This window comes from Microcaecilia unicolor, chromosome 4 (genome assembly GCF_901765095.1).
Source record: "Microcaecilia unicolor chromosome 4, aMicUni1.1, whole genome shotgun sequence".
NCBI classification, from domain to species: Eukaryota; Metazoa; Chordata; class Amphibia; order Gymnophiona; family Siphonopidae; genus Microcaecilia; species Microcaecilia unicolor.
Window position 1 is genome coordinate 171,090,321 of NC_044034.1, and position 26,717 is coordinate 171,117,037.

Genomic DNA, 26,717 nt, shown 5'->3' on the forward strand with positions numbered 1-26,717 from the left:
TTTTCGTGTATCCTTTAGCAGAAACCCCATACCATTTGTGTCACCTTCTCCGAACTGCTTCAAGTCTGTTTTATGTCCTTAATGAGATATGGCCTCCAAAATTGAATCAAAAGCAACCACAAAAGTGGAGAAACTGGATCTGCTACAAGGGGAAGCACAGAAGCAGAGGAGTAGCATGATCAGCAGGACACTTCCAAAAAAAATCAGGAGACCGAAGAATAAGTAGTAATAATGTCCTTTAATAGTGGAAAATAAGACTCAACACGGCACTGTGTTTCGGCGAGAAACACCTGCCTCAGGAGTCTACAAATAAAAAAATCTCTCTATATAAAAGGCACCCCAACGTTCTGAAGCCTCCACGGAAGTTGAGGCACCCGAGATATCCGGTGTGCCCTGGAGTGTCTGCACCGCCCTTGCGTCAAAATGTCATGACACTCGAGGGCCGAAACGGAAACGCCACAGGCACGGCCACAGAGGCGCAGCAAAAAAAAAAAAACCCTCCCCACACACAGCGACGCGAACCTCGAACAAGGCAAGTAGCTCGGAGGGACGGAAGGAGGGGGCCCCCCTGCTAGCGCCCGTATTCATTGCGCATGTTTTCCTAGTATATAAATATGAGTCCATTAAAATGCATATAATGGAGTGGAGTAGATGGATATGTAATTATGCACATATTTGAACAGTAAAAACATATATAGCCATCTAGAAACACACACAAAGGTATATGGAAAACATAAAATCTAGGTACATAAAAGCATCTAAAACATACATAATTGTTTTTCCTTGTCATCAACAGCAGATGAATCCATTAACTGATGGGTTGTATCCGCCTACCAGCAGGTGGAGATAGAGAACACTGAAGAACCACAGTGACCCTTGGACGGCTAGCCCCATCTGCCTTTAGTATTTATCTCCCACCATCACTAGACCCTATCTGTCCTTCCAACTACCGCCCTATCTCCCTCCTACCCTTCCTCTCCAAGATACTTGAACGCGCCGTTCACAGCCGTTGCCTTGATTTTCTCTTCTCTCATGCCATCCTTGATCCGCTTCAATCCGGCTTTTGCCCTCTACACTCGACAGAAAGTCTGTAATGACCTGTTCCTTGCCAAATCCAAAGGTCATTACTCCATCCTCATCCTCCTCGACCTATCCGCCGCTTTTGACACTGTCAATCAAAACTTACTTCTTGCCACACTGTCCTCATTTGGATTCCAGGGCTCTGTCCTCTCCTGGTTCTCCTCTTATCTCTTCCACCGCACCTTCAGTGTACATTCTCAAGGATCTTCCTCCACCCCCATCCCGCTCTCTGTTGGAGTTCCTCAGGGATCTGTCCTTGGACCCCTTCTTTTTTCAATCTGCACCTCCCCTGGGTTCGCTGATCTCATCCCATTGTTTCCAATATCATCTTTATGCTGACGACACCCAACTTTACCTCTCCACACCGGACATCACTGCGGAAACCCAGGCCAAAGTATCGGCCTGCCTATCTGACATTGCTGCCTGGATGTCCAACCGCCACCTGAAACTGAACATGGCTAAGACCGAGCTTATTGTCTTTCCACCCAAACCCACTTCTCCTCTCCCTCCTCTCTCTGTCTCTGTTGATAACACCCTCATCCTCCCCGTCTCATCTGCCTGCAACCTCGGAGTCATCTTCGCCTCCTCCCTCTCCTTCTCTGCGCATATCCAGCAGATAGCCAAGACCTGTCGCTTCTTTCTCTATAACATCAGCAAAATTCGCCGTTTCCTCTCTGAGCATACCACCCGAACACTCGTCCACTCTCTCATTACTTCTCGCCTTGACTACTGCAACCTACTCCTCACTGGCCTCCCACTTAGCCATCTATCCCCCCTTCAATCCATTCAGAACTCTGCTGTACGTCTTATCTTCTGTCAGGACCGATATGCCCATATCACCCCTCTCCTCAAGTCACTTCACTGGCTTCCGATCAGGTACCGCATACAGTTCAAGCTTCTCCTACTTACCTACAAATGCACTCGATCTGCAGCCCCTCATTACCTCTCTACCCTCATCTCCACTTACGCTCCTACCCGTAACCTCCACTCCCAGGACAAATCCCTCCTCTCAGTACCCTTCTCCACCACCGCCAACTCCAGACTCCGCCCTTTCTGCCTCGCCTCACCCTATGCGTGGAATAAACTCCCTGAGCCCATACGCCAAGCCCCCTCGCTGCCTATCTTCAAATCCTTACTCAAAGCCCACCTCTTCAATGTCACCTTCGGCACATAACCATTATAGTGCCATTCAGGATATCTAGACTGCCCCAACTTTACATTTCGTTCTTTAGATTGTAAGCTCCTTTGAGCAGGGACTATCCTTCTTTGCTAAACTGTACAGCGCTGCGTTACCCTAGTAGCGCTTTAGAAATGTTTAGTAGTAAGTAGTAGCAGGTGTGGATGTAGCTTGATCAGCTCCTGGATTTCTGCCTGGGGTGACTCCTGTGCTTTGCCAGTTGAGCAGGGGTGTTGTGGCTGGTGGTGCCCACTTTAAAGGCATATAGGTTCGCCCTTTCCCTGCCTTACCCTTCTCCCCTTCTCCCCTCCTCCCGGAGTCCCTCTGTTGCTGCCTGCCTCCAACTTTCCTCACAGCGTTAAAAAAAAAAAAAAAAAGAGCGCGCCTTTACTAAGTAGCTGTTCTGAGGCCTTCTCCAGATATTCTTGTTCAGTGCAGCTTGACCGGAGCTCATTGACTTGGTCTTCTGAGGTGAGAGTGGTGCCCAGCTCCTCTGGGGAGGCTCCTGCGGACAGCGTTCCGAACGGGGTAAGTTTTGGTGCGAAGCCGCCATTTTGTTGCTATATTTCCATCCAGGTAGGCGATGACTGCTGAAGGAGTTAAGCGCTGCTCCCCCTGTGATAAGCGCAGGTCAGCAGCGGGGCTTTGCAGTACATGCTCCTTAGACGCTCGAGCTAGTACGAGCATGGCGAGCGGTGATTCTTCCCGCTCGATGGAGCTGGCAGCGGGCGCCATTTTGGAAGTGCCACATGCCTCGACCCCCGCGATGGCGGAGAAGTCTAAGTGCAGGGGGATGCCTCGTTTCAAGGCTGCCAGAGGAGCTCCAGCCTCCGTTTCACCTAATTCGGGGACGGCGGTCCAGGGTGAGTTTTTTTTCTCCCCTGAGTTTGTGCTACTGATGCATAAGGCCTTCATGCTGAAAAGAGCTGTGCCGCAGGTGTCTGACACTGCGTTGCATCCTGGGTTCCGTCTGGGTGTTGATGCCCCGGGGTTGGCTTCAGATGTTATTTCCTCCCCTGAGCATTGGAAACACGCTAAACATAGACTGGTGGCGCATATCCTCCCCCCAACCCCCCACCGGTGATCGGGCTGTTGGGAGTCTGAGGAATCTGGCCCTTAGTGACAGATGATCCAGAGGAGGGTGCCTGTTTGCCACTGGATCTGGATGATCCCAGTGCGGTTCGGATTTTCCACCGCAACGAGCTGCCAGCTCTCATTGCTGACTGCAGGCCCTCTCGATTGATGATCCTGCTGAAGGCGAGGCCTCCTCTGTTAATCTTAGGATGGCGAGTACTAAGAAGCCTACGCGGTCTTTCCTGTGCATGACTCCATCCAGGAGCTTATTTCAGCTCAATGGTCTGACCCCGATGGGCCTTTGAAAGTGACCAGGGCTTATGGGTCAGCTTTACCCTCTGAGTGAGGTCCACTTGGCCCTTTTTGGGTTGCCTAAAGTCACGGCTTTGACAAAAAAAAGACCACTCTCCCAGTAGGTGGGGGGGGGGGGGGGGGGGGGGGGGGGCGCTTTGAAAGACATGCAGGACCGGCGGCTAGAATTCGCATTGAAGCGGTCCTTTGAAATATCGGGCCTTGCCTTAAGGGCGTCTGTTGGCAGTTCCTATGCAGCCCGCGCCTGTCTTTCCTGGTTACAACAGGCGGTGGAGTAGCCCGCAGAGGGTGCGGGGTCCTTCTAAGGTTGCCCCGCGGATGGAGTCGGCCCTGTCATTTTTGGCTGACGCCCTTTATGATCTGGTCAGAGCTTTGGCTAAATAGAAGTCTGTGGCGGTTTCTGCCCGCCGCCTCCTTTGGCTGCGGCATTGGGCGGCTGACATGGCCTCTAAGCAAAGGCTGGTGAGGTGGCTCCTGTTATTTGGAGAGGATTTGGAGAAGATTGTTAAAGACCTAGGGGATTCTAAGCCCCAGCGATTACCTGAGGATAGGCCGAGGCCTTCTTCCAAGGGTCCTGTGTTTCCCTCCTCTTCCAGACCTCGCTTCCGTGAAGCTTGCAGGTATCGCCCGGGGCGCTCTGCTGGGTTTTCTCAACGTGCCCGTTTTCAGCAAAGGAACTCCTTTCGCTCAGACAAAAGTTCCGCAGTGGCTGGGTCGCGGCCAGGAGTTCAGGGGCGTACTCCACAATGATGGGACGCCGGTCCACTCCTCTGTCCTACAGTAGGAGGACGTCTTTCCCTCTTTCTAGAGGAGTGGACCAAGATAACTTTGGATCATTGGGTCCTGGACCTGATCAGAGAAGGTTACCAATTGGAATTCGGTGCCCCGGTGAGAGACGTGTTTTTGGAGTCCCGATGCAGCACTGCCGTCAAACGGGCAGCGGTAGAGGAGACCTTGCAAGTCTTGCTGCACCTCGGAATGGTGATCCCAGTGCCTTCCGCTGAACGCGGCTGCGGTCGTGACTCCATTTATTTTGTGGTCCCTCGAAAAGGCGGGTCTTTCAGACCGATCCTCGACTTACGACAAGTAAACGAGGCCTTAAGAGTGAGAGACTTCCGCATGGAAACCCTGCGCTCCGTCATTGCGGCGGTTCAGCCAGGAGCGTTTCTTACGTCTCGATAGGATGCTGCGACGAGGAATGTCGCTCGCGCTTCCTTCTTGGTGCCTGGTGATAACAGATTTCAGCCTTTTGGGCTGGGGAGCGCATTGCCAGGGGAAGCTATGCTGAGGGTCATTGGACATCCGTGGAAGCGGGGTGGTCCATCAATCGCTTGGAACTGAGAGTGATATTCCAGGCTCTTTTGGCCTTCCACAAGACTCTGAAGGGGCTTGCTGTCCGGATTCGGTCAGACAACACGACATCGGTGGCTACGTCAGTCGTCAGGGCGGCACTCAGTGCAGGGCCCTGGCCGTGGAGGCCACTCAGATTTGCCACTGGGCCGAGCTCCACCTGCAGCTTCTGTCAGCAGCTCACATAGCAGGTTAGAGCAACGTGCAAGCCGATTTTCTCAGCAGGCATCAAATCGTCCCGGCGGAATGGGAACTGGCAGAAGTGTTTCTTCAGATTTGTGCCAAATGGGGGACTCCCGGAATGGATCTTATGGGGTCAGTACAAACGACAAAGTCCCTCGCTTTTCAGCAGACGGAGAGATCCTCACTCGGCGGGGTGGATGCACTGGCTCAACCCTGGCCCTCAGGCCTCCTGTATGTGTTCCCTCCTTGGCCCTTGATAGGGCGAGGCCTCCTGCGGATTCGACTACACCGAGGATTGGTGATTCTCATCGTTCCAGATTGGCCAAGGCGTCCGTGGTATGTGGGGTGATTCTCATCGCTCCAGATTGGCCAAGGCGTCCGTGGTATGTGGATCTCCGCCGGATGCTGGTGGAGGCTCCACCTCCTTTGCCTCGGGTTCCGAACCTGTTGGTTCAAGGCCCGGTGACTATGGAGGATCCTTGCCGATTTGGTCTTACGGCCTGGCTCTTGAGAGGGCGTAATTGAGAGATAAGGGCTACTCTAACAAGGTCATCTCCACTCTCTTGCAGGCCTGCAAACGGTCTACTTCCGCAGCCTAAGCTCGGATATGGCGTAAGTTTGATGAGTGGTCTGCCCCGAAAGAGGTCACACCAGCGCGGGCTACGGTCTCGCTGGTCCTGGACTTTTTGCAGGATGGCTTACAAAAAGGCCTGGCTTACAATTCCCTTTGAGTGCAAGTGGCAGCGTTGGCATGCTACCGAGGGAAAGTCTCTGGCTTGTCCCTTGCTGCTCATCCGGACATTGCCCGATTTCTCAGAAGGGCGCGTCGGCTCCGCCCACCTGTGCGGTTGCCTTGTCCGGCCTGGAACCGGTGTTGAAGGCTCTCCAGCCGCTTAAGCAAACGTCTGAGAAGGATGTGACTCTCAAGACAGTCTTTTGGTGGCCATTACATTGGCTAGACGCGTATCTGAGCTTCAGTTGCTTTCCTGTCGGGACCCTTTTCTGCAGTTTTCAGAGTTCGGGGTGACGGTACGTACAGTGCCTTCCTTTATTCCTAAGGTGGTTTCAGCGTTTCACCTAAACCAGCCCATTTTTCTACCTTAGTTTTCTAGGGAGGACTTTCCGGATTCCTTTGGGCAATTAAATCTTTTGGATGTCCGCAGGGCTCTGTTGCAGTATCTACAGATGTCAAATGACTTCAGGACTTCTGATCATCTTTTTGTCTTGTTGACAGGTCCTCGACACAGGTGCCCAGCGTCTAAGGCCACTATAGCCCATTGGCTCAGAGAAGTCATCTTTTCTGCGTATCTGCTTTCAGGGCGGGCTCCCCCTGAAGCGTTTAAAGCGCATTCCACGAGAGCGATTTCCTCCTCGTGGGCTGAAACAGGTGTCCTTTCTCTTCAAGAGATCTGTCGTGCAGCTACTTGGGCTTCTCAACCCTCGTTTGTACGGCATTACAGGCTGGATGTGGCAGCGAAGTAGGGCGCGCATTTTGGAGCGCAGGTACTGGCTCGCTGAGTTGCCTGTTCCCACCCTACATAGGGAGTGCTTTTGTACATCCCATCAGTTAATGGATTCATCTGCTGTTGATGACAAGGAAGGGAAAACTAGGTTCTTACCTTGGTAATTTTCTTTCCTTTAGTCACAGCAGATGAATCCATGATCCCTCCCTGTCTGACTTTGTGTTTTTGTTCAGTTCTTTCATGCAGATATTGTATCTCATCAGGAGGAGTTGATGAACAGTTCTTACAGTTTCTACATGCTGTTCTATTGCAGGAGGTTGAGTTTGTCCCTTCTTTGTGTGGTTATTGCTCCGGTTCTGGGGCATTTATTCGCTGTGAGGAACATTTATGTGATGTTACCTTTCTTAGTCACTCTGCTTTGGAAATTTCAAATACTGAAGGCAGATGGGGCTAGCCGTTCAAGGGTCACTGTGGTTCTTCAGTGTTCTCTATCTCCACATACTGGTAGGCGGATACAACCCATCAGTTAATGGATTCATCTGCTATGACTAAAGGAAAGAAAATTACCAAGGTAAGAACCGAATTTTCCCTTAGGTCGTGTGTTTTTTTACCATTTAAGCCTATATATACATGTTCACGTTTCTTTTGTTCTCCATATTATGTTTTAGATGCTTTTATGTACCTAGATTTTGTGTTTTCCATATACCTTTATATGTGTTTCTAGATGGCTATATATGTTTTTACTGTTCAAATTAATATATGCATTTTAATGGACTCGTATTTATATATTTTTAAAATTGTAGACTGCTGAGGCAGGCGTTTCTCGCTGAAACATGGTGCTGTCGAGTCTTATTTTCCACTATTAAAGGACATTTTTACTACTTATTCTTCGGCTCCTTGGGGGGTGGTGGGGAGTGTGCTGCTGATTATGCTACTCTGCTTATGTGCACCAAAATTGAACGCCATACTCCCAAGTGCAGCCTCAACAATGACTTGTATAAAGGCATTGGTACCCTCTTTCGCTGGTTTTCTCCTCTGTACAGCCCAACATCCTTCTAGTTAAGGCTACTGCCTTACGATGTTTTTGCTGCCTTGAGATCATCAGACACTATCACTCCAAAATGTCTCTCCCAGACTATGCTTATCGACATCTTGCACCCTATCTCATATGTCTTTGGAATTTATACCCCAAGTGCATTATTCTGCACTCTTTTGCACAAAATTTTAACTGTCGGACCTCTGACCTCTCAGCTTCTGCAGAATAGAAAACAAGATGAAGTGAAACAAGTCAATTAGGGAATTCTGCCTTTCAAAGTACACCTTGTTTCCCTAGTCTCCCTGACTCCATCTCCTGAATTACCCCACCACTCGTGTTTTTAATATATGGTCATTCATCAAGATATCGTAGTTTACATACAGTAATATCAGAAAAGTATAGAAACAAGCATATGAGTGTGTAAAGATCCAAGGTAAAAGGATCCAACTTTGATGCATCCCATGTCCTATCCTGTTCACTCTCCCCCTGCACACAGGACCATCAATCCCCAAAAGGCTGGGAATTAAATGTAACCACAAAATAGGTTTGAAAGGGTTGGAAAGAATTCTGGAAGCCGTGCTATGCATGCGTTCTCCACTTGGCTGTTATCCCATGGAGACCAAATGATCAAAGTTCCAGAGAATCTACTACTGTTTCTCATTTTACCATGCAAATATCATTTGTCTAATTGTTTTTCCCATATTTCAGTTACATTTGGAATGTGTAAGGTCACCTCACAAGAGAATTTTAAGAAGGCCAAAGGTGTGTGTGTGTGTGTGTTTTTTTTTTAATCATTGAATGGTACACAGTGAGAACAAATAGTGACATTTTTAGAAAGGGTGTTCAAATCAAAATTGAGTTGTCTAGGATTTGCTGATACAGAGCCTGTTCTAAAATACATGAGAAATTAATCTTTGTGCATTGCTTATGTGTGGGGTGGCAGGAGCATCCATTTCAGAAACATCTAAAATATCAGCCAGTCTAGTGGGCACGTGTTTGTTTGCCATTAGAAACAACCATTTGTTTTTCCAAAAGCTGCCAGTTTTTTTTTTTTTTTTGTGGGGTGAGGGGGGGGATCAACTAATGGGTGACGTTAAGGAGGAAACTTCATCTAGTCCCTCTAAAGTACTGCTTAATATGAGCATTATTTTTAAACCTAGAAACCTGATGTCTGTGTTTATGGATGTAAAAATTCATTCCTCTTCTGAAATGGGGAACACGCCCAGACCATGCCCCGTTGCCCAGATGCATGTTTTTCAGTGTGTCCTGGCTTTGTAAAATACATGGCCAGTCTGTGCCTTTGGAAAACCCAAATAGAACTTTTACAAATAAGTACCATAATTTGATAAGGATGATATTGATGAACTGCAAGGATACTGATTTTACTTTTCATTCTGTGGTACTCAGTTAAACTTTTGATGAGGGTCAGGCAGTTGGAAGGAACTGTGCCTTGGAAAAGGCAGTGTTGCCTGACTAAAGAAACTCGTCATGCTATTTCTAACAGATACAGGTGCCCTTATGTTGGGACAATGTACACTAACTGTGAATGTCTGACTCTTGTCCTTGAAAGAGACTTATGTTGACTTTCTTGTGATGAGTAACTTATGGTTTTGTTGTACAGGATGTTTGGATCAGGCAGAGAACATAATTTCACACGGCCTAATGACAAGGGAGAGTTTGAAGTAGCAGATGGGATCAGCTCTACTGTGTTCCGTGCAATTCTGGTGAGATTTCCTTTCCCAAGTTGAGAACACTTTTCACATTTTTTTATTTCTTTGTTGAGGAGGTTCATGCAACTCTGAATTCTGGGCACCTAGTTCCTTGAGGTCTATCAGGATTTCCACAGTGAATGTACATGATATATATAATTCTGCATGCATTTGGTCCATGAGCCGGGTTGATTTTCTTAGTTTACCTGTCCTGAAAACCAGAGCTGTTGATTCTGGAGTACTAGCGTTAACTATCACTACTTTTTGAGCACTCTAATGACTCCAGAGGATGTAGAAATAAAGTTCAGTGAACAAGCTTTAGATGGTACCACTTTAATGGATTAACTCAGCACATCTGTGGTTAACTTTAAAGAGCTTTGCCTCTTTATCAGGTCAGTATAACTTGTATTGCATTAAGTTGAGGTGATTTCATCTTATTGGCTTGTTTTGATGCTTGTTTTTAGATATTCAAGTGGGCTAACATTGCAACCACAATATTAAAGTCTAGAAAATAAAAGTGAAACAGCAGTTTATATTGCTGTCTACCAGCTGCATCAAAGGGACACCTAACTGCTCTGATTTTCAGTTTATCTGCCACTTTACTTAATCATTTAGTTTGTGCTTTTTTCTAAGGCGAGTTAGATTTAAGTATGCTTCATATTTTCCCTGTCTCTAGGATGCTCACAATCTGAGTTTGTACCTTTGGGGCAATGGAGGGTTAAGTGATTTGTCCAAGATCACAGTGGGATTTGAACTGGGCTCCCTTGATTCTCAGCCCACTGCTCTATGTTCTAGGCTCCTCCTCCACTGCTTGAATATGCATATGAGACTTGGACACAGTGAGTCTTCAAATATGCAGACATTTGTTAGGTGTGACTCTGTGATTTGATTGGATAATGCCTTGGTTATAGAATGACTGTAGAATTGTATATGCTTTCTTTTCTCAATCTATACTGTCTCCACCATAGGACTACATTTCACTTAATTATGCACATGTTAATGTTTGTATAGCTGAAGAGCATAAACAGACCATTCACTAAACTGTGTTAGAAGGCTCTTGAATAGACCGTCTTTGTTTATACTAGCAAGAGGAGGAAAACACTGGATAAACATTTTAAATAAGATAATACAGTACAGTCTCGTTTACTTGACCTTCGCTAATCCGACCACCTGATATATCTAACAGACCCCTGGTGATGTCGTCATGTCTGTTTCCTTTTTCTGGCTTAGCATAGAAGGACGTTTTGCACCTGAGACGATTTGTTTCAGACTTGGCACCCTGCTTTTACAGCGTTTGTTTATGCATTGTTTGAGGGGTTAGCGTTGTTCTACGAGGGCAAGTAGGCTAAGTGTACAGCGACGGCCAAAAAAGCAAACAGGATGCTAGGAATTATTAGGAAAGGGATGGTGAATAAGACCAAAAATACTGTAATTCCTTTGTATTGCTCTGTGGTACATCCACACCTTGAGTATTGCGTTTATTTCTGGTCACTGTATCTCAAAAAAGATATAGCGGAATTAGAAAAGGTTCAAAGAAGAGCGACCAAAATGATAAAGGGACTGGAACTCCTCTAGAAGAGAGACTAAATTTATAAAGGGGATGGAACGCCTCTTGTATGAGGAAAGGCTAAAGAGGTTAGGGCTCTTCAGCTTGGAAAAGAGACAGATGAGGGGAGATATGATTGAGGTCTACAAAATCCTGAGTGATGTAGAACAAGTAGAAGTAAATTGATTTTTTACTTGTTCCAAAAGTACAAAGACTAGGGTACACTCGAGGAAGTTGCATGGAAATACTTTAAAACAAATAGGAGGAAATATTTTTTCGCTCAACGAATAGTTAAGCTCTGGAACTGTTTTAGCTCTGGAACTGTTTGCCGGTGGAAGTAGTAACAGCAGTTAGCGTATCTGGGTTTAAAAATGGTTTGGACAAATTCCTGGAGGAAAAGTCCATAGTGTGCTATTGAGACAGACATGGGAAGCAACTGCTTGCCCTGGGATTTTGTAGTATTGAGTGTTGGCATGATTTGGGTTTCTGTCAGGTACTTGTGACCTGGCTTGACCACTGTTTGGAAAACAGGATACGGCTAGATGGACCATTGGTCTGACTCAGTATGGCTACTCTTATGTTCTTACAATTCTCACAAGTGGGTAGAAGCATTCTGCGTCGCCTGGCCCAACACAATGCCAAAGAAAAAAGAATGAGAGCTTTCTGGAGTTGTGAGCAGCTCTCCAATGCGCTTTGTGAGTGCCTTCCCGCCTGCAGTGCAGCCGCGCCTTTCAGTTTCATTTTCCCTGCGTGAGAAGCAGCGGTTCTTTTTGCTTGCTCCTTACGTCCAGGAAAGAGATATTTTTATGCCTTTCTGCGGTGTTTCCTACCAACTTATTTTTTCTCCCTTTATTTTCTTTCAATTTGTCAAAAAACAAAACAAAACCCCAAATCCCTTACGATCCCTAGCTTTTTTGCCTGCGTTAAGTTTCTTTTTGGCGCTGGCCGGTTTTTGGCATGCTTGGTTGGGTCTCTTGTGCAGCCCTCCCCTTTTTTAAGCACCATCACAACTTTTAGATTCGCCGAAGCCATTTTTCCTTCCATATCATCAGTGCAACTGAACATCTCTTGGAAAAGACGCCCATTCTTGGTGTCTACAGTGCCTCTAGCCCGACCATAGCCCTGCCAATGGTGTCCTTTGTCTTCATATTAAAAGGACCCAAATTTCCAGAGAGGCTCAATATGAGAAGATATTTGGAGCCAGGTCTGGTTCTTTGACATTGGCATAAAGGTCTGAGGTGTCGACATAGAGTGTAGCACCGGCATTGGGAGTCACAGTAGGAATGGCTGCTGTAAGACCCCTAGACACTGGGAGCAGTGACTCATCGAGTTGGTATCCACCTGTCTGGAGGTCTTCTGCTGTGTAGGCCCCCGGGACCATCCATCGTCGGACCCGACGACGTCCTCATCGTTATCGAGTAGCATGGGTGATGTGCATCAGACGAAGACCAAGAAGCACCATCACTGATCTCCATCGACACTGTACTGGGAGCTCCGGGGTGCCAAGGGATTTGGCACCCGAAAAGCATTGATACCAAAGAGGAGCGCTCATGGGAATCAAAAGAGGATCCCAGGTACTTTTCTTCTGAGTATTTATTTATTTATTTATTTGGCTTTATTTACGGCCTTTTGAAGGAATTCACTCAAGGCTGTGTACAGTAAGAATAGATCAAACATGAGCAGTAGGCAAGTAGAGCAGTAAAAATATTCGAACAATACAAAGTATGGCATAGTATACTACTTGCAATGACAACACAATGAAGGCTAAGTGCTTTGAAAATATGCCCAAATATGTACTAGAATATTATAATTGGTAGTGAGGGGTAAGGCAAAGTTGTAACATATAGATGAGTAAGAAAGTAGGAAGAATTAGAAAGTAAGGTGATTGATTTGAAGAAAGTTGCACGTGAGGTCAGAGATGGTTAAATATTATCTCAGCTAGGGTGGGAGTGGATAAACATGTTCCGCTGCAGTATGTGCAGCCCGAGCCAATCCTTGTGTGTGTGAGTGAGACTAACGAGTTAGTTACTTCTTCCATTAAAGGCTTGGTTGAAGAGCCAAGCTTTCACCTGCTTCCTGAAGTAGAGATAGTCTTGTGTTAAGCGGAGCCTTTCAGGCAGTGCATTCCAGAGTGTGGGGGCTACTCCGGAGAAGGCTCGCTTGTGGGTATCACATCCTGTAATGTCTTTTGGAGAGGGTGTAGTTAGTGAAAGTCCTATGGGATCTCTTTTGAGCCCTCCCCTCCACCTGAGAGGAGACTGTCTCCATCTGAGAGCCTCTCATTCACCTCTTTTTATACAGGAAATGGCTGAGGCCATTCCATTCCCTGTAGATGTGGAGGATGAGCCCAGGGCCAAGATGCTCGAGTTCCTGGACTACACCTCCCCACTGAGGAGGCAGTGATGACTCCTCTCCACACGGTACTCAAGGCAGTCCTTGTCAGGAACTGGGCAACCCCTCTGTCCCTGTGGTCCCCAAGAAAATTGATACCCAGTATCTGATCCACGGGGAACCTGGGTTGGTGAGGTCTCAGTTACAAAAGGGAGAAACCACAGAAAAGGTTGAGGTGCACTTGTTCCCTACATATCACAATTTTATGCAAGAAAGGAGTAGGGAGAAATGGCTCTTCTCAAACAACGGAGGAGACATGTAGGTGGATAATAAAGACTTATCCACTTACACGTCTCCTCCGTTGTTTGAGAAGCCATTTCTCCCTACTCCTTTCTTGCTTTGAGGTCTCAGTTACCCCACTACTCCATGGTGGTGGGTGCTACTCTCAAAAAAGCCAGGACTAATAGGGACTATGCCTCGGCTCCCCCCAGGCACAGAAGCTAGTACCCTGGACTCTTTTGGGAGAAAAATGTATCAGGTTGCTATGGTCATCGCCTGTGTTTAGTCTTACCAGCGCTTCACCAGCGTTTACTTGCGGAACTCGATGCGGCAGCTGTCAGACTTGGTTGATGCGTTCCCTCCAGAGCAGGCCAAGCCATTTCGCCAGTTGGTCAAGCAGCAGAAAGCGTAACTCAAATTCTTGGCCAGGGCACTTTCTGACACTTTTGACGTGGTATCCAGAATTTCTGCCCAAGGTATAACAATCCGCAGACTCTCATGGCTGCGTGTCTCAGACCTGGACCATTCAGTCCAGCAGAGGATGGCGGATGCTTTTTCCAGGGGGGGGGGAATAATCTTTTTGGAGAAAAGGTCGAGGAGGTCGTTGACCAAATCAAGAAGCATACTGATGCTATGTCTTCTCTCTCCTGCCGGGTGTCTTCTGTAGCTGCCTTGTCATCCAGGAGATATTTTGGTAGGTCGCAGAGTGCCCCCCCTATTCCTATTCTAGGTATAGGGGTACACAACTGCGGTTCACCAGCCTGCTCAGGCTTAGTCCCAGTGCGCTCGTTCTCGTCAACAGCATACGCCCAAGGCCCCTGCTGCTCCCCAGCAAAAGCAAGGGACAAGCTTTTGACTGGCTCCAGCAGAGCATAGCCACAATCAAAGTGTCCGTCCCAGACTATTTGCCGGTTGGGGGGAGGTTAATGTTTTTCACCAAAGGTGGCCTCTCATAACCGACCGATGGGTTCTTCAAATACACCTTCAGTTTGCTTTCCAAACCTCCAAATTGTCCACTGAGAGCCCATTCCTTCAGCTCTCAGCACAGGCAGGTACTTGCAGAGAAACTCTGCCCTTCTCAAGGCCATGTGGTCAAACCCGTTCCACCAGGGGAAGAAGGGCAGGGATGTATTCCAGGTACTTCCTTGTGCAGAAAAAGACAAGGGGGATGCGTCCCGTCCTAGACATAAGGGCCCTGAACAAATTCCTAGACTGAGAAAAGTTCAGGATGGTTTCCCTGGGCACCCATCTTCCCATGATTCAGGAAAATGATTGGCTATGCTCTCTGGACTTGAGGATGCATACACGCACATCCTGATACATCCAGCCCACAGGAAGTATCTTCGATTTCGGCTCAGAGCACATCACGTTCAGTACGCGTGTTGCTTTTTGGCCTCGCATCAGCCCCAGGGTCTTTACAAAGTGCCTAGCAGTAGTTGCATTGTTTCCACGTAGACTGGGAGTTTGTGTTCCCACACAGACTGTGTTCCCTTATCTTGACAATTGGCTCGTGAAGAGCATCTCTGAGGATGGTGCTCAGGAGTCCATGTGGATGACTATTCGGGTGCTCGAACTAACGCAGGCAACCTTCTTTCCCTTGTGTCCAAGGTTCGGACATCGCAGCAGGTCACAGCTCGGCAGATGTTGAGAATATTGGGCCACATGGCTTCCACAGTGTATGTTACACCCATGGCACATCTACACATGAGATCTGTTCAATGGACCCTGGCTTCTCAGTGGTGTCCAGGCACGGGAAGTCTAGAAGATGTCATCCAGGTGTTCCCGGAGCTTGTGCGCTCTCTTCAGTGGTGGACAGTTTGGTCCAATTTGACCTTGGGACTTCCATTCCAGATTCCTCAGCCACAAAAAGTGCTGACAACGGATGCATCTCCCCTGGGTTGGGGAGCTCATATAGATGGTCTTCACACCCAAGGAGCTAGGTCCCTCCAGGAAACGAATCTTCAGGTCAATCTTCTGGCGCTCTGAGCGATCTAGAATGCTCTAAAGGCTTTGAGAGATCGGCTGTCCCATCTCAAACAGACAATCAGGTTGCGATGTATTATGCCAGCAAGCAAGGGGGCACCGGATCTCACCCTTTGTGTCAGGAAGCCATCCAGATGTGGCTTTGGGCATGCCGTCACGGCATGTTTCTCCAAGCCACTTATCTGGCTGGCGTAAACAACGACCTGGCCGACAGGCTGAGCAAGATAATGCAACCTCATGAGTGGTCTCTAAATATTGGCATAGCCCACAAGATCTTCCGAGCGTAGGGCATTCCTCAGCGGTTCTTTTTGCCACTCAACTCAATCCCAAGGTCCCTCAGTTCTGTTCCAGGCTTCAGGCCCATGACAGAGTAATGTCAGATGCCTTCCTTCTTCATTGGGGGACAGACCTGTATGCATATCCTCCCATACCTCTAGTGGGAAAAACTTTGTTGAAACTCAAGCAAGGCCGCGGAACCATGATTCTGATCGCGCCCTACTTAACATAAGTAATGCCACACTGGGAAAAGACCAAGGGTCCATCGAGCCCAGCATCCTGTCCACGACAGCGGCCAATCCAGGCCAAGGGCACCTGGCGAGCTTCCCAAACGTACAAACATTCTATACATGTTATTCCTGGAATTGTGAATTTTTCCCAAGTCCATTTAGTAGTGGTTTATGGGCTTGTTCTCTAGGAACAAATCTGGCCGCAACAGATTTGGTTCCCTCTTCTTGAATTGTCCTCTGAAGAACCGTGGAGATTGAAGTGTTTTCTGACCTTCATAACTCAGAATGAAGGGTTGCTTCTACATCCCAACCTCCATTCTCTGGCTCTCATGGCCTGGATGTTGAGAGCCTAGAATTTGCTCTTTTTGGGTCTTCCGGAGGGTGTCTTCCGGGTCTTGCAGGCCTCCAGGAAAGATTTCACAAAGAGGTGTTATCCTTGTAAATGGAGGAGGTTTGCCACCTGGTGTGACAGCAAGGCCATAGATTCCCTTGTCCTACACAGACTCTGCTTGAATACTTTCTACACTTATCTGAGTCTGGTCTAAAGATCAACCCCGTAAGGGTTCACCTTAGAGTAATTAGTGCTTATCAGCAGGTAGAAGGTAAGCCTATCTCTGGGCAGCCTTTAGTTCGCTTCATTAGAGGTTTGGTTTTGTCAAACATCCCTCTGTCAAACCTCCGCCAGTGTCATGGGATCTCAACGTTGTTCTCACCCAGCTGATGAAAGCTCCTTTTGAGCCACTGAATTCCTGCCATCTGAAGTACTTGACCTGGAAGGTCATTTTCTTGGTGGCTGTTACTTCATCTCTTAGGGTCAGTGAGCTTCATGCCTTAGTAGTGTGTGCATCTTCATACTAAGTTTCATCACAACAGAGTAGTCCTCTGCATGCACCTGCAGAGGACTGAAGAACTTTTCCTGCTGAAGGTGGTGTCTGAGTTCCATCTGAACCAGTTGATTGTCTTGCCAACATTCTTTTCCTGACCTCATGCCCACCCTGTCGAAAGCAGCTTCCACACCTTGGACTGCAAGAGAGCATTGACCTTTTACATGGAGTGGACAAAGCCCTTTAGACAAATCTGCCCAGTAGTTTGTTTCATTTGATCCCAACAAGGATGGTGGTCGCCATGGGAAAACGTACCATGTCCAGTTGGCTAGCAGATTGCATCTGCTTCGCTTATGCCCAGGCTGGGCTAACTTGGAGGTTCATGTCACTGCTCATAATGTTAGAGTCATGGCTGTGTCAGTGGCCCACTTGAAGTTAGCCTCCATAGAAAAGATTGGTAAGGCTGCAACATGGTCTTCAGTCCACACATTCACATCTCGCTACTTCCTTAAGCAGGATACCTGACGTGACAGTCGGTTTGGGCAGTCAGTGTTGCAGAATCTGTTTGTGGTCTAGAATCCAACTCCACCCTCCTAGGCCTGTTTTATTCTGTTCCAGGCTGCACCCTCATCTAGTTGTATATAGTTTCAGGTTAATATGCGTTAAGTCCTCGTCATTGCGAGGCCTAATTGACTAATGTTTGGGTGAGCCTGGATGCTAGGGATTCCCACTTGTAAGAATTGTAAGCCTGCTTGTCCTCGGAGAAAATGAAGATACTTACCTGTAGCAGGTATTCTCCAAGGATAGCGGGCTTATTATTCTCACAATCCCACCCACCTCCTCTTGGAGTTTTCTTTTCTTCATATTTTATTTCGTATTTTGCTTTTGTATTAAACTGAAAGGCGTAGCCTCGCTGCGAGCAGAAAGGCACTTGCCGGTGTGCGTTGGCGTGCTGCTCGCGCTCCAGAAATCTCTCGTTCTTTTTTTTTTCTTTGGTATTTTTGCTGGCCCCGGGCGATGTGGGATGAGTCTACCTACTTGTGAGAATATGAAGCCTTCTGTCCTCGGAGAATACCTGCTACGGGTAAAGTATCTTTGTTTTTCCGTATTATCTGGTTTTTCAGTTATCCAACAGTGGGTCAGTCCGGTTCATGTCACATAATAGAGATTCTGTCCATTCTAATATGCTAGTGTTTGCCAGACCTTTTTTACTAAACCATGTTACTAACCATAAGGCACAACCGTTAAATGAAATTAATTTATATTGGTCCCTGGAGGGTTGATTTTTGAATTGGGGTTTGGGGGGGTGGGGGGGGGTTAAGTAGGGCTGCATTTGTATTGCAATTTCAAATGGCACAATTAAAGGTATTTTTATTTATTTCCCACTGCATCTCCTTGTGACTCTGGGCAAATCACTTAACCCTAGGTGCACAATAAGTACCTGTATATAATATGTAAACTGCTTTGATTGTAACCACAAAGGCGGTATATCAGATCCCATCCCCCTTCCGTAATGGACTGATAATATCCCTTTTTCCCACTTCCAGTTTCAACATCTCTCCTTTTTCAACCTTTCATGTCTCTCCTGTTCCCCCAGGTCCATTGTTTCCTGGGGTCTCTCTCTGTCTCCCCCCCCACCCCACTATGAGTAGCACCAGCCTTCTTGTGGCTTCTGGAGCTCACTGTCTTGGTCATAGCTTCCGTTGGTGACCCCTCCCCCCTCCAGTTCTGCTTGGGGGTCTGCATCTCACACTTCTGGTCCTGGCAGTGGCATCAATGTATATATGCTTCTTGTGGCCTTCTCCTCAAGCTTTCCCTCTGGCTCATCCTGCCTCCTCTGCTTCTTGTGGCCTACTCCTCAAGCTTTCCCTCTGGCCCATCCTACCTCCTTTGATATCCCTTCTTATTTCTGTCTGGGCAGGACCAGACAGCATATGTGCAGTGTTGCCATTGGCGAGGATCAACAGAAGACCACCTTTTTAAGGTAGTCTGGCATGGGGAACGTGGGAGGGGAAATGAGTTAACTGCAATTAAAGTGCAGCTCTAGTTGTAAGCTGTTATGTGCTGTTGTAGGTGGAAATCTGGTAACTTGCAGTGTTCATGGAGACAGATTCTTGTCCTAAGGAAAGCATGTTTGTCCTTTTTGGAGACTGAGATTTTCTAGTGCTGTGGCAAGTGGTGCTAATGGTAGGGGCATATGTTACTGAAGAACTTTTCCTAGCGTCCTTAAAATTGTAAGGAGGCTTATAGTTCAGACTTCAACTCAAATATTTACAATGAAATTTGATTTTTTTTTTAAGCTCCCTAAGAAGAGCATTTAACTTCTAGCAGAGATTTTTATTTTTAAAATGTATAATGTAGAGATTAAGTATTCATCTTGTTGATAATTGGGGGGTCATTTACTAATGGTTAGCATGTGCTATCTGCTGCAGGGCCCATAGGAATACAGTAGATCCTGTGGCAGCTAGTGTGCACTAACTGTTCAGTGACCCCCATTTATCTTGTTGATTAAGGATTTCTAATATACACAACTTTGTTTTTCTTTCATGATATTTTGTTTTCACTAAAAAAAAAAAAAGATTGAGTAAATGTATTTTAAAAGCCACTGTCCTCTAGTACATATCTATATAATTCTAAGTAGACCTGCTTTTTGATTAAAATTAACAGGACTAATCACATGAATAAAGGTGTGTTTATTTTTCCTGCTGCAGCTCCTTGTGACTCCGGGCAAGTCACTTAACCTCCATTGCCCAGAGTCCCAAGTAACTACAGTGGGAACAAATATAAATAATCAATTAATCATAATTAAAAGTTTAATTGACATGCAGAGCTAAATAACTTCAAGAATAAAAAGTAATGAAAAAGATAAATACAAAATACAGATTGACACATTACAAATTTAAAGTGTTGGCATTGCCATGCAGTAGCCGCTAGTGAGGTTTAGTAATCGGGAGGATTAGTTTTCAGAGCCTACTTCAGAAAAGCAAGCCTAAATGTAACTATTTTGATTTAACTGTGATTAGTTAACTCTACATCTGCTTCTGCTACTGTTCTTAATAAAGAACTTTTTGTTTAAATGTCATGCTTACTCATAGTGGTTTCATTTTAGTATTTAATATTTTTTTAAATTTCATAAGGATTACTACAAGACTGGAATAATCCGGTGTCCTGATGGAATATCTATTCCTGAACTAAGAGAAGCTTGTGACTATCTGTGTATCTCATTTGAATATAGCACTATCAAATGTAGAGATCTCAGTAAGTATGGAATTTGTGAATGTAATATCTCAGCATAGTGTTACAAGGTACATACAGTGCTTTACAGACATGCAGGAAAGATTTCTTCCCCCATGGAGGTTTCCAAACTAGTTGATAGGATTATTTTAATGGATCAGGAATCTTGACATAATTTTAGCTGTAAAGAACAAGATTGACTGACTGGTATTAATTTTTTTTTTAACATTATGGTAAACATGTTAATAAAATTAGTAGTGAAAATATAGATCATAACTTAGTGGACATTTACAGGCAGAAATATTAACACTAAGAAAAGTGTGGTATTTTAAAACAACTATGCTGGTGCTCTTGATCTGCAAATATTTATACCATCTTATGTAAATCATCTAATTTATATATAATATAAATCACAATCATGATCATATATAAAACGGACACTACTCCAAAACTTACTCCATTCAACCTTTGGATTACTTTTTTAAAGTTAAATCAAGCCAAATATCCCTAAAGTAAGTGCCAGTATTAAAAGCTGTGGTAATATAAAATATATCACTTAATAAAATCTTCATTTATCTTGAATCTATTTCTCAATTGGTCCTTTCTAAATAAAGCAATTAACAGGCATTCTGAAAAGCCTGTGGAAATACTTGCATCTTAATGTGTTATGTAAACAATTGATAATTAAATACACATTGGTGAGCTGGCAAGCTATTCCATTGGTATGATTTTATTTATTTTATTTTTGTTACATTTGTACCCCACGCTTTCCCACTCATGGCAGGCTCAATGCGGCTTACATGGGGCAATGGAGGGTTAAGTGACTTGGCCAGAGACACAAGGAGCTGCCTGCGCCTGAAGTGGGAATTGAACTCAGTTCCTCAGTTCCCCAGGACCAAAGTCCACCACCCTAACCACTAGGCCACTCCTCCACTCCTGATGCTACAGCTGATAAAGCCCTTAGTCATTTCTAACCTCTTGATCCTGGTAAACAGCAAAAACCACTTCTTTGAAGGTTTAAGCTGATAGAGTGGGGAATATATCCTCAATGTGTTCTTCAAATATCTTCTTAAATGTTATTGTTCACCTGTGGAATTCAGATCACAGTTTGGAGAAACATGATCTACATACAATCCTCCCAGCAGACTTGCTGTATTTTAAACCAGTTGAAGCTGCAGCACCATTTGCTATGGAAACCCACAGTAGGCCATATTTTATTAGTCTAGCCTTAAATATGATCAGTGACTGGGCTGCTGAAATTAATTCTTTCATTAGCAGACAGCTGATGTGCTTTGTGTAATGGCCTAAAAAAGATGCATCCCAAGGTTATCTGGGCTGCTACAGATAACTGTAAAGATTCCTGATCTTGTATTGTCTGGCTGAGAGCGAGTGCTGGTTCCTCCCAATATTAAATGGAAGTTTGTTTTCCTTCCCAGTACAAAATATCTGTTCTTCCATATCATTCTTCTCTTTTGGAAAATCAAAATACAATTTCTATATAATGATCTCATAAGCTGAAAAACCTTGGTGCAGATGCTCCTTTCTATTCAGAAACTCCCTGTATTTGGTCCTATAGAAACGAATTAAATTACTGCATCATCGTGTCTGTAGATGGTTGATCATATCAAAGACTACAGACAGATCTAACAGAATAAGCACCAGATTACTTCCCCTCTATAGAGGTGATCCAGTAATGCAGTTAATATTGTCTTTCTGCATATCTTGCACAAAATCTTAATTGGTAGGTGTCCTGGTATTTCTGCCTCGTATTCAGAACCAAACAATTGGGTAGCTACTACTTTCTCCTGAGGACAAGCAAGCTGCTTGTTCTCACATGTGGGGTCGACGTCCGCGTCGGCCCGGGAACCAACATTTTTGCAAGTAAAATATAAAAACATCTTGCCAGAGCCTTCCCGCCCGTTGCGTGAGTGTTCCCGCTCAGTTATTTTTTCTCCGCGGTGAGGTGCGGTTGAGTTTTTTTTCTCCGCTCCTCTTAGGCCCGGGAAAGAGTCTTCCATTTTCTGGCTTTTGCCTTATTTCTTTATTTCTTTTAATAGATATTTACTTTAAAAAAAAAAAAACTTCCCTTTAGTTTTTCTGCCCTTTTTAAAGTTTTCTTTCTTTTTCAACGCGGCCGGGTTGTTCCCTTCTTTTCGTGTCCTTATTTTCTTTTCACAGGCACAATTGCGTCTTTTGATTTCGCTGAAGCTGTTTTTCCTTCCATGTCATCGAAAACACCCAGCAGCTTCAAACGTTGTACTCGGTGCAACCGGACCATCTCGTGTACCAATACCCATATCTGGTGTATCCAGTGCCTTGGGCCTGACCATAGTCCAGCCGCTTGTAATCTGTATCTTCGCATGAAGAAACGGACTCAAGTGTCTCGAGAGGCCCAGTGAGAGAAGCTTTTTGGGGCTCGGTCCGGTCCTTCGACATCCGTACCGAGGTTGGCGGCATCGACATCGGGAGCAAAGGTAATGGCTGTGGAACGACCAACTCGTGCTGGGAGCAGTGAGGCATCGAGTCAGTCTCCACCTGTCTCAAGGCCTCCTGTTATGCAGGCCCCCCCAGGACCAACCTTCGTCGGACCCGGCCCCGAGGAGACGTGAGGATTCCACGTCTTCCTCATTGGTCCCGAGGAGTCTCGATGACGGGCGTTGAGTGAAGGCGAAGAAGCACAGTCATCGTTCTCCTTCGACACACGGTGCCGGGAGCTCCGGGGTGTCGAGGGATCCGGCACCCGAGAAGAGTCGGCGCCAAGAGGATCACTCCTCCTCTTTTCAGGAGGTGCCAATGCGTCGGTCTAGCGGCCCGGTACCTGCTCCCGAGCCTCGACAGATTCTGCCACCGGCTCCTTTACCGACCCCGCAGCCTTGTCTGACGGTGGCTCTCGACGAGCACATCGGGGCCCTGCTTCCAGAGCTGGGTTACTGCGCCAGTCTGCTTCGGTGTCTGGGGTGCTTGTGCCTTCTGTACCGTCTGCTGCAGTGGTATCTGGCCCTTCGCCTGTGGTGAGGTCCCCGACCTCGGTGCCACCTGCGGCATCGGTCTCAGCTGCCACCCAGGTCGACTCCCTTTCGACGTCGGTGGAGGAAGCTTCACTGGAGTCCAGGTAGTCATCGACTTCTCGGCACCGCCATTGACATCATTCCTCGGCATCTAGGCAGGCTTAGTTTTGGACTGCTCTGAGAGATGTCTTGTCCTATACTGAAGATGAGCATTCATGGGAGGAAGAGGAGGATCCCAGGTACTTTTCTTCTGATGAACCCTATGGGATTCCTTCTGAACCTTCACCTCCACCAGAAAGGAGACTGTCTCCACTGGAGAGTCTATCCTTTACCTCCTTTGTCTGGGAAATGGCTGTGGCTGGTCCCTTCCCTATGGAGGTTGAGGATGAGCCCAGAGCTGAGATGCTCGAGGTCCTGGATTATCCTTCTCCACCTAGAGAGGCTGCAACTGCTCCTTTGCATAATGTACTGAAGGAAGTCCTTTTGCGAAACTGGTCGTTCCCTCTGTCTAATCCCAATATCGGATCCACGGGGAGCCTGGATTGATGAAGTCTCAGCTACCTCACAATTCCATGGTGGTGGACTCCGCTCTCAAAAGAGCCAAGAGTACTAGGAACTATGCCCCAGTGCCCCCAGGCAGAGAATCTAGAACCTTGGACTGTTTTGGGAGGAAGGCGTATTAGGCCACTATGCTCGCTGCCAAAATCCAGACATACCAGCTCTTCACGAGCATCCACTTGCGGACCTCGGTGAGGCAACTGTCTGGCTTGGATGATGCACTCCCTCCAGAGCAGGCCGAGCCTTTTCACCAGGTGGTCAGGCAGCGTGTCGAAAATTCCTGGCCAGGGGTAAGTTTGACACTTTTTTGATGCAGCATCCAGGATTGCTGCCCAAGATATAGTGATGCGCAGACTCTCATGGCTGCGTGTCTCTAAACTGGATCATTCGGTCCAGCAGTGGATGGCAGATGTTCCTTGCCAGGGGGATAACCTTTTTGGTGCGAAAGTAGAGGATCTGGTTGACAGCTCAAGAAGCACATTGATGCTATGGATTCTCTCTCCCGCCGGGCGTCTTCTGTTACTACCTCCTCATCAAGGAGGTTTTTTGAAGAAGAGGAGTGCTCCCTATTCCTATGCTAGGCGTAGGTACACTCCTGCTTCTCGGCAGCCTGTCCAGGCTCGTTCTCTTCAACAGCGTGCACCTAAGGCCTCTGTGGCTCCCCAGCAAAAGCAAGGGACAGGCTTTTGACTGGCTCCAGTTCAGCATAGAAAAACAACAAAGCAGATCAGTAGAAGATAATCAATTTATTAAATGGAGACCAAATATTCTAATCAGCCCGACACAGGCCGTGTTTCGCCCAGCAGGTCTGCGTCAGGGGCTATAAGACAATTAAAATAACATTTAGAAATCTTTATAGTAATAAAACAAATTAAAAAAACAATATACATATATTGATAAAATGACAAAAGAAATGTTAACTCAGTAAAAATTAAGCAAGAATAACATATAAATAAGAGAAGGTTATAACTTGTAGAGTCACCATAATATAAATGTAAATATCCCACAATCAGAAAAAGTTAACTCTCTCTCGTGCTCTCTCTATGAAGGAACAACCCTAAGTTGAGTTTGAGTTCCTGAAATGTGTGCCAGTTTTAGCCCACAAAGCAAGAGGGTTTCTCATGATTTCTGAAGAATTTCTTGGAATTTGTGTGGTGCTTGAAATATTGATGGACTCTTATTTTTAATTTCCTTTAGTTTCTTCAGACTAATCTTCCACCAAAGCTCTTCTCAATTTTTGCTGTCATATGTTCTGAATGTATGCTTCAAATATGACATTGAAGTAAAGATGTACTGTAGTTTAAAATAATGTTCCTGTTTTGTAAGTGCAGGCGATAATTACAGCAGATAAATATAGTACTTAAATTGCAACTCCACTGATTTAAGTAAAAAAAATATGTAAATGATCAATCTTCAATGATCATTGATGGAGGAAAAAGCCTCAAAGTATCAAGATTTATTAATATCCCTTACGGTACCAAATCAATCCCGTTTGCCGATTACTCGGTCATTTCAAAGGATTAGATATTGATCATCGGCTTTAAAAACCTCCTTACGTGTATGTGTGCGCGATGTAAAACAGATTAATAGGGCGCTCAGTGTCTTAGATCTCGCTCCTACTTGTCATCATTTGCATACACAGTTATATACGTTCACCAAAATGGACTTAGCTTGTGTTGTGCTTTCGCATGAAGTCCTCAATTGCCTCATCCAGATCTCCCCTGACCAACGGTGGCCAGCGTTTCACTGTGCTGTATACCAGACTAGCTGCTTCAGGGTCATATCGGGGAAGAGATCTATGAGAACGGTTCCAGCTTGGTTGCCAGTTCACTGCTCTCATTGATCTCTTCCCCAATAAATATCTAATCCCTTGAAATGACCGAGTAATCGGCAAACAGGATTGATTTGGTACCGTAAGGGATATTAATAAACATTGGTACTTTGAGGCTTTTTCCTCCATCAATGATCATTTACATATCTTTTCTTAAATCAGTGGAGTTGCAATTTAAGTACTATATTTATTGGAGTATCTCCACTACCACGTGATTGAGATTTAGAGGATTAAAGCAAATAAACCCATGATGCAGCTTTGACTTATTAAACTTCCATTCTAATATCCCCAAATTATGCATATATTGAATCTTAAAATTGTGTATCTGAAACCTTTGCTAGCATAACACTCATTATGCTAATACAGCCAAATTTTGATGATATTGATCATTTAAATTTTCATTTTCTCTGTTGTGCATCACATGCACATACAACACTTTTTTTGCTTTCAGGTAACAATACTGAATCTTCAACCCCTTCTTAATCCTTGAATAGTTCCTAATTTCCAGGAATGCTCAGCAAATTCTTGGCTTGCGAGTACAATACTGGACCTGGAATATAGTCCTGAAGCTTAGACTGAAGACATACAGGGACATACTGTGCATGAACTTTGAAAACTATAATACATTTGCTACTGTATCGGCAACCAGTATAAATGAGCCAGCACCAGAGATACCTGATCAAATTTTGTCAAACCATTAATCAAATATGCTGTGGTATTTCATACCAGCTGTAACCAATGCATATTCCTATAAGGTAGCCTCAAATAAATTACATTGCAATAGTCCATATGCAGAAGAAATAATGTTTGTGATAAATCCAAGCTGCATGTGAAACAAAAGGGCAGATGTGTAGTGTAAAGTAATAAACACACAAAAGCTTTGTAAATGGCTTATGAAAATTAATACATTCTTAATAGGTTGAAGTCTGACCTATGTCTTGTAAAACCTGCAACATTCATCTTTACCCATCTAACCCACTCTAGGACTCCATATAACTACTCATAATATGGTCACCAGTAACCACAATGGTTTCTGTAGCTAATATATTTAGTTGTCAGTGTTTAACCAAAAGAATATGCTGGATGTCTTTTTTCCATGCTTAAAAGGCTTTATTTAAATGTGCTCTTTGTACTGCAGCTATTTAATCTGATTGCTCTCTAGTAAATAAAATATGCTCTTTTGTATGACTTACACATGTCTTTATAAGGACAGTTCATTTACAATTGTGGCAA

The 26,717-nt window shown here is 45.6% G+C and overlaps 1 protein-coding gene across 4 annotated transcripts in view; it reads left to right on the forward strand.

The window, feature by feature from the left end:
* Positions 1-26,717, forward strand: part of BTBD10 (BTB domain containing 10) — a 99,017-nt gene that overhangs the window by 61,012 nt on the left and 11,288 nt on the right. For all 4 annotated transcript variants that reach the window (XM_030200958.1, XM_030200959.1, XM_030200960.1 and 1 more), the window contains 2 exons: positions 9,297-9,399; positions 19,991-20,111. In XM_030200958.1, coding sequence (XP_030056818.1) covers positions 9,297-9,399; positions 19,991-20,111 — 224 coding nt within the window. The remainder of the gene's footprint in view (positions 1-9,296; positions 9,400-19,990; positions 20,112-26,717) is intronic.